The sequence below is a fragment of the Spermophilus citellus genome, assembly GCF_964194105.1.
Source record: "Spermophilus citellus genome assembly, chromosome: 14".
Lineage (NCBI taxonomy): Eukaryota > Metazoa > Chordata > Mammalia > Rodentia > Sciuridae > Spermophilus > Spermophilus citellus.
This window is the reverse complement of record NC_138194.1, coordinates 43,018,201-43,026,791: the sequence shown is the minus strand read 5'-3', so window position 1 is coordinate 43,026,791 and position 8,591 is coordinate 43,018,201. Positions and strand designations below refer to the sequence as shown.

Sequence of the window (8,591 nt, the reverse complement as noted above, 5' to 3'; positions counted from 1 at the left end):
ATAATGAAATTTTCAATCCTCTCAAATGCATGCAAATTTTCTTTCCTATTTACTGAATTGGGAAATTCATGAAAAGCAGCAGAGTAGGTGCTCACCAAGAATTTAATTTCTTGGGCTGGGGATGTGGCTCAAATAGTAGCGCACTCACCTGGCATGCGTGGGGCACTGGGTTCGATCCTCAGCACCACAAAAAATAAAATAAAGATATTGTGTCCACCTAAAACTAAAAAATAAATATTAAAAAAGTAAAAAATAAAAAAGAATTTAATTTCTTCACCTTCCCTCCATTCCCTTTTCTTCTACTTAATCTGTCCCCAACTCAAAATACATGCAATGAATCAAGACAGTAAAGAAAAGAAGAATAAGGTGTTCTGCTCTTTTGTTCCCTTTGCAGTTCTCCACAACAGGTAGAGCAGTTTTAGGAACAATCAGAGAAAACCTGGAGAATACCTCAAGGCCAGCCTTTATGGGAACCAGATTATTTCTTCCATTTCGGGCTCAAGATGGTAGCTTTACCAGATACAGTAAGAAAACATCTTTGTACTCAAGACCTTCAAAACCAAATAAGAGGAGATCCAACATGGCAGCGGGCACGGAGAGATCAAGTCTCTGACCTCTTCAGCTGCGCAGGCATAGGGAGTCGTAAACTGTCTAAATTCTGTGTTCTCAGGATCACTAGGCAATGCTGAGCTGACGTGCATCTGGGGCGGACAGTCTGGGCCCCTCAGAACACACACCAAGCCCGGATCGGCTGCATTCAAGCTCCCGTTCGCCTGCTTCTCACAGCCAAACTATTGTGACTCAGCACTAACAATCCCGCTGAAATAACTGGTCGGCCCTTCTGAACTTACGGAGATAAATGCCAACCGAGCCTTCATAGGCAGTGGCCACAGGATTGAAACGGGACTTGGGAGAGACAGTCAGGACCCACCCGTTGCATTGGTTACCTGGCAAAGGGAACAAACTGTCACCATTTGCATGGGATACCACCATGGCAGAGAACTGACGTCACCAGAACACGACGGAGGAGATAACTTCATTGAAACCAGCGGCTACAGGTGTGTAATCCCCTAGCCATCCCTCTCCACACAGCGGGGAAACCTTAAGGGCCCCTCCCAGCTCTCCCGTGAGCGCGATAGCCAGACCGAGGGAGTCAGGAGTGGCCCGGGACTCGCGGCGCGGAACTCCCAGCTACCGATCCCACCAGTGCTGACAACTGAGGTCTCTTGCACCAGCTACTGGGGGCGTGGCTACCGGAGGGCAAGCAAATTCGCTGGGGGTTCTCAGCCCCAAGCTCTACAAACTTAGAGTCTGAGGGAATGGCAAACAGGGAGAGTGTGCCCAGGCGTTCATGAAAACAGTGCTCCCGGGAGCAGCAGACCTGGCGTGTAGCCAATATTGTGGTGAGCATCACCGGTGAGCGGTGAGTGGGGCCTGGCTTGAGGAAAAGTGGGGAAGTGACTAGACACAAGAGAAGGCCCTAGGCACTCAGGATTGGAGACCCGCCCAGGCTGGGAGAAAGAGCTGCTGCACAGTGATTGGTTCCCGTGTATTGAGAGGAGAAGCTTGGACCGGTGGGCACAGCGCCACCTACTGAAAGAGAAGTTAATCAAACTCTAAGACTGCATTTATTAATTTTTTTTTAATTTGGGTTTTTTTTCATTTTCATTTTTTGTTTTTTTTTTAATTTTTTTAAATTTCCTAATTTTTTTAAAATTTTTTTTATTTTATTTATTTGTTTTTTTAAAAATTTTTAATTTTCATTTTTTTATTTTTTTTATTTTCTATTTTTTTTCTTTTGTCTTTTCATTTCTTTTCAATTTTCTTATTCCCCCTTCCTTGAATTCTACCTGCTTACTCTCATTCTCTTTAGTGACTTCTTCCCTTCCCTTCTAATACCTATCCTCCCAAGCATCAAATAAATTTATAGGAGTAAACAGTAACTCAGCAGTCAAACAGAACAAGAAGTAACATGAACAGCATGAAAAAACAAGGAAGAAAAGGAGTACAAACAATGCAGGACAGCCTAAATATTCAGGAGAACCTAGAGTCATCAGAAAAATGGTCATATAAAGAACTCAAGGAATACCTTAGACAGATGGAATGGAACCTTAAAGAGGATACGAGACAGCAAATTCAAACAGTGAAAGAATACATTGAAAATGAATTACATAAACAGATAAAAGAAGTAGTTAAGCATCTTTATCAGGAGATAGAGATTATAAAAAAATCAAACAATAATTCTAGAAATGAAGGAAACAATAAACCAAATTAAAAACTCAATTGAGAGTATCACTAACAGAGTGGAGCAAGTAGAAGCCAGAACGTCAGATAATGAAGACAAAATATATCATCTTGAAAAGAGTCTAGCCAACTCAGAAAGGCTGGTAAAAAATCACGAGAAAAACATCCAAGAGATATGGGATAACATAAAAAAAACAAATTTAAGAGTCATTGGGATATAGGAAGGTATAGAGATTCAAACCAAAGGAATGAGTATCCTGCTGAATGAAATAATTACAGAAAACTTTCCAGAAATAAAAAAGGAAACAGATATACAAATTGTTGATGCATACAGGACACCGAGCACACAAAATCACAGTAGACCAACGCCAAGACACATTGTTATGAAGATATCCGATATACAGAACAAAGAGAAAATATTAAAAGCTACAAGAGAAAGGAGGCAGATTACATTCAGGGGTAAACCAATAAGGTTAACAACAGATTTTTCATCACAGACACTGAAAGCGAGAAGATCCTGGAACAACATATTTCAAACACTGAAAGACAATGGATGCCAACCAAGAATTCTGTATCCAGCAAAATTAAGTTTCAGGTACGACAACGAAATAAAAATTTTTCATGATGAACAAAAGCTAAAACAATTTGCAGCCAGAAAACCAGCATTGCAAAGCATCTTGAGCAAAACACTACACGAGGAAGAAATGAAAAACAATAACCAAAACCATCAGTGGGAAGTGCCTCGGTAAAGACAGAGGGCAGGGGGAAAGCTAATCATGGAGAAACAAACTAAATTAAAAAAAAAAGATAAATAATCAAACATGGCTGGAAGTACAAACCATATATCAATAGTAACTCTAAACATTAATGGCTTAAACTCTCCAATAAAGCGACATAGGCTGGTAACATGGATTAAAAAAACAAATCCAACAATATGCTGCCTCCAGGAGACACATCTGATTGGAAAAGACATACACTGAAGGCTCAAGGTGAAAGGTTGGGAAAAAATATACCACGCTCACGGTCCTTGTAAGCAAGCAGGGGTGGCCATCCTCATATCGAATAAAATCGACTTCAAGACTAAGTTAATCAAAAGGGATAAGGAAGGACATTATATACTGTTAAAAGGAACCATTCACCAACAAGACATAACAATTATCAATATTTATGCACCAAATAATGGTGCTGCGACATTCATAAAACAAATTCTCCTCAAGTTCAAGAATCAAATAGACCACAACACAATAATTATGGGTGACTTCAACACACCTATCTCACCATTGGACAGATCCTCCAAACAAAAGTTGAATAAAAAAACTATAGAACTCAATATCACAATCAATAACCTAGACTTAACTGACATATATAGAATATATCAACCATCATCAAGTGGATATACTTTTTTCTCAGCAGCACATGGATTCTTCTCAAAAATAGACCATATATTATACCATAGGGCAACCCTCAGTAAATATAAAGGGGTGGAGATAATACCATGCATTTTATCTGATCATAATGGAATAAAACTGGAAATCAATGATAAAAGAAGGAAGGAAAAATCCTACAGCACATGGAAAATGAACAATATGTTACTGAATGATCAATGGGTTACAGAAGACATAAAGGAGGAAATCAAAAAATTCTTAGAGATAAATTAAAATACAGACACAACATATAGGAATCTATGGGACACAATGAAAGCAGTTTTAAGAGGGAAATTCATTTCCTGGAATAGAGGACACAGAGACTAATCCACAAAGTTACAATTATATTTGATAAAGGGGCTAAAAGCATGCAATGGAGGAAGGATAGCATCTTCAACAAATGGTGATGGGAAAACTGAAAATCCATATGCAACAAAATGAAGCTGAACCCCTTTCTCTCACCATGCCCAAAAGTTAACTCAAAATGGATCAAAGAGCTTGATATCAAATCAGAGACTCTGCACCTGATAGAAGAAAAAGTTGGCTCCGATCTACATATTGTGGGGTCGGGCTCCAAATTCCTTAATAGGACGCCCATAGCACAAGAGTTAATAACAAGAATAAACAAATGGGACTTAATTAAACTGAAAAGTTTTTTCTCAGCAAAAGAAACAATAAAAGAGGTAAATAGAGAGCCTACATCATGGGAACAAATTTTTACCCCTCACACCTCAGATAGAGCCCTAATATCCAGAATGTACAAAGAACTCAAAAAATTAAACAATAAGATAACAAACAACCCAATCAACAAATGGGCCAAGGACCTGAACAGACACTTCGCAGAGGAGGACATACAATCAATCAACAAGTACATGAAAAAATGCTCACCATCTCTAGCAGTCAGAGAAATGCAAATGAAAACCACCCAAAATACCATCTCACTCCAGTAAGATTGGCAGCCATTATGAAGTCAAACAACAAGTGCTGGCGAGGATGTGGGGAAAAGGGTACTCTTGTACATTGCTGGTGGGACTGCAAATTGGTGCGGCCAATTTGGAAAGCAGTTTGGAGATTCCTGGGAAAGCTGGGAATGGAACCACCATTTGACCCTGCTATTGCCCTTCTCGGACTATTCCCTGAAGACCTTAAAAGAGCGTACTACAAGGATACTGCCACATCGATGTTCATAGCAGCACAATTCACAATAGCTAGACTGTGGAACCAACCCAGATGCCCTTCAATAGATGAATGGATAAAAAAAATGTGGCATTTATACACCATGGAGTATTACGCAGCACTAAAAAATGACAAAATCATGGAATTTGCAGAGAAATGGATGGCACTAGAGCAGATTATGCTTAGTGAAGCTAGCCAATCCCTAAAAAACAAATACCAAATGTCTTCTTTGATATAATGAGAGCAACTAACAACAGAGCAGGGAGGAAGAGCAGGAAGATAATATTGACATTAAACAGAGACATGAGGTGGGAGGGAAAGGGAGAGAAAAGGGAAATTGCATGGAAATGGAGGGAGACACTCATTGTTATACAAAATTACATATAAGAGGTTGTGAGGGGAATGGGAAAATAAACAAGGAGAGAAATGAATTACAGTAGATGGGGTAGAGAGAGAAGATGGGAGGGGAGGGGAGCGGGGATAGTAGAGGATAGGAAAGGTAGCAGAATACAACAGTTACTAATAGGGCATTATGTAAAAATGGGGATGTGTAACCGATGTGATTCTGCTATCTGTATTTGGGGTAAAAATGGGAGTTCATAACCCACTTGAATCTAATGTATGAAATATGATATGTCAAGAGCTTTGTAATGTTTTGAACAACCAATAAAAAATAAATTAATTAATTAAAAAAAAAATAAGAGGGCAGAAGCTGGAGCTCAGTGGTATAATACTTTGTCCAGCATGCACAAGGCCCAGGATGCAATCCCCAGAACCACAAAAAACACAAATAATAATAATTTAAATAATAAAATATCATTATGTTCTCTCACATTCAAAATTAATGTACCAGAACCATTCTCAAAATAAGGTAGCAAAAATAAAGAGACAATACACACATAACACATATTTTTCTTTACTAACCAATGAAACAAGTAACAATAAAACATATCTTTTAAATTAATAGCTATTCCATTAGGAAATACTTCATTCTACAATCTCTTTGAACATATCTTCCATCAGTTTCATCATATTTTGTTTCTTCACTTCTATTTGGGTGAAAAGCCCCATAATAAACAATAAGAAAAATAATCCCAAGGAGAAGAGAAAGAACTAAAGTGATACTGATAGGTACAAAGTAATCTGAATTAAAAATAGAAAGTGGATAAACCCAGAACCCAATCAATATACCCAGTGTGGTCAGCACTCTTACAACATAATAAAAAGACATTGGACATTTAGTATTATGTCCCTTAATGTTAAAAAATGTAAAGACAAGAATAAATCCAACAACAATTCTATATAAGAATTCCATACTTTTGGAATTACAAAACTGAGTTTGTTCTTTAAATGCCCATATTAAACCTACAATCCAAAGTAATAACAACATAAATAATCCAACCTTAACATTTACAAACAATAGAAGTACAACACTAAGCATCCAAGACAATAATGTAAACAACTTGTAAAAGAGATAGGTGGCTTTGGGACAGAATCCATTAAGGAGATTTTTATCAGGCAAGGATTTTCTTAAAGCTATTTGAAAATCAACAGTTGACCAAGAAATGGCACAGCAAGAAAGCATGATAGCTGCATCTACAAGACAAAAAATAAAAAAGACCTATTGTTACAGGAATAGTAATAGCAATATTATATTACTAGATGCCATAAATGCTTTATCTGTATACATAGAGTCTCACAAACACATTCAGGCAATTTACTTATCTAATCCTTGGAGATAATATTCCCATATTACATGTGAGGGAACTGAAGCTTGACAAAATATATTACGTGGTCAAAGTCACATAACTAAAAAATTATAGAACTGAGATTTGAATCTAAATTTTCTTGATTCCAAAATTGGTAATACTAATCCACTACCATCAGGCTACTTTGAAGTGCTTCTGAATAATTCACTGAACAAATTTTATTAAGCAATTGGAATAATGGAAACTGCATACTCTGGTTGTTTAAAAACAAGTATAATCCTAAGTTTTCTAGACATTTTAATTTTGATCTTGAATATATACCTAATTCACAAGGTACAGCTTCATGGTGCAGAGAAGAAGAGCAGTTAAAAAGAAAATTTAACATAAGTATAAAACATTAACAAGCTCAAGTTTTCATATCCTGAAGATAATGACTCAAATAAACAAATATGCTCTAAAACAAACTTCTATAGGTATGACATCTTTACCCCATTTTTCCCTAACAAGGAACAGAAGAATAAATTCATTACTATTTTGGAAATGCAAGTTATTAGCCCCACAGTTAAAGCAAGGGACTTCCATAAAGCAAAAGCAAAGCATCAGAAAACTAAAATGAAATAATTTAGAGACTACAGAGTGCTAGTAATTTTAATTAAGCCCCACTGGAAGTCTATATGATAGCTAGACTTACAACAATTTATCTACTGATGAGGATAATGAGAACAGGATCTGAAAAATGTCTCTGTATACTCTTTCTTGGTTTGGGCACATGACATGATGGACTTCACTAGTAGGACTTCTTTTCTTCTTTAATTCAAAAACATTTGAATTAAAAACATCATTTTCTCCTAAATTGTCCTATGAGCTATTTTTATAATTGGTTTTAATTTCTACCAAATTAATACATACACATAGTTTAAAAAGCTAAACATTTCTACAACTTTACTAGAAAAACAGCAGTACCCTTTTCTACCCTTCCTTACCACTTAATTTAAATACCCAGAGGAAATCACTATCAATTCTCCTAAGTTTCTACTGTAACAGGTAGTTATTTCTACCTAAAATATTTATTATGTTTAACTTATCTGTTTTAAACATTGTTTACTGATTTCCTATTTAGAAAGAAGACATTTTAGTATATATGTGCATTCCACATAGCCTCCATTTATCTCTTTCTAAAAGTGTAACATCACAACATTTGGTAAAATCAATATTTATTTTACTTTATTATAACTACTTAAGTATACAGGGACTTTTGATTTGATTTGGTTTTGGTTTTTTAACTGCTCAGTCACTCTGATTATATTTTCTTTTCTTTAAAACATTACATTTTTTCTGCAGTAAACTCTGCTTTTGCTCACTTGCTTATTTTTTTTTACCCTATCCCTATTTCCTAGCAAATACTTCAAACTGATTGAGAAAACCTCTGTGTATACATCTGTCATTTCTTTTCCTTTATTTCCCCCTCCAATTTTTTTCTAATACCATCCTCCTGCTCTAAGCTGGTTATTCTTTTTTTTAATAATGCTATTGTATTTTTTAATATTTATTTTACTTATTTATTTATTTTTATGTGGTACTGAGGATCGAACCCAGGGCCTCACATATGCTAGGCAAGTGTTCTACCACTGAGTTATAACCAGAGCACTAGGCTGATTATTCTTGAGGCTTGCTTCCTATCATCCCAGAACTTCCCTTCACCTCTCTTCTGTGTTGATGTCCTACTTCCTGATTCTCGTTCCTTCTCATGTTGCACAAAAGCTAAGTATTTTGAGACCATGTTATGGCTCAAAAAGTTTTTATTCCTTTCTCACTCTTTTTTATTTTTATTTTCTTTTTAGTTGTTGATGAACCTTTATTTTTTTATTTTTTTTATATGCAGTGCTGAGAATCAAACCCAGTGCCTCACACATGCAAGGCAAGTGCTCTACCATTGAGCTACAACCCCAGATCCTCCTTTCTCACTCTTGAGACACAGTTTTGTTAAAAATAGAATTAAAAAGTTGATTTTTTTTCCATTGAAACTTTGAAATCGTCA

General features: G+C 36.3%; 1 protein-coding gene across 2 annotated transcripts in view; it reads right to left on the bottom strand.

Moving 5' to 3' along the window:
• Nucleotides 1-5,811: 5,811 nt before the first annotated feature.
• The window catches only part of XKR9 (XK related 9), a gene marked incomplete at its 3' end in the record, with an annotated part of 35,220 nt that continues 32,440 nt past the window's right edge, over nt 5,812-8,591 (bottom strand). For both annotated transcript variants that reach the window (XM_081266690.1, XM_081266689.1), the window contains exon 5: nt 5,812-6,440. In XM_081266690.1, the coding sequence (XP_081122816.1) occupies nt 5,812-6,440 (629 nt within the window). The remainder of the gene's footprint in view (nt 6,441-8,591) is intronic.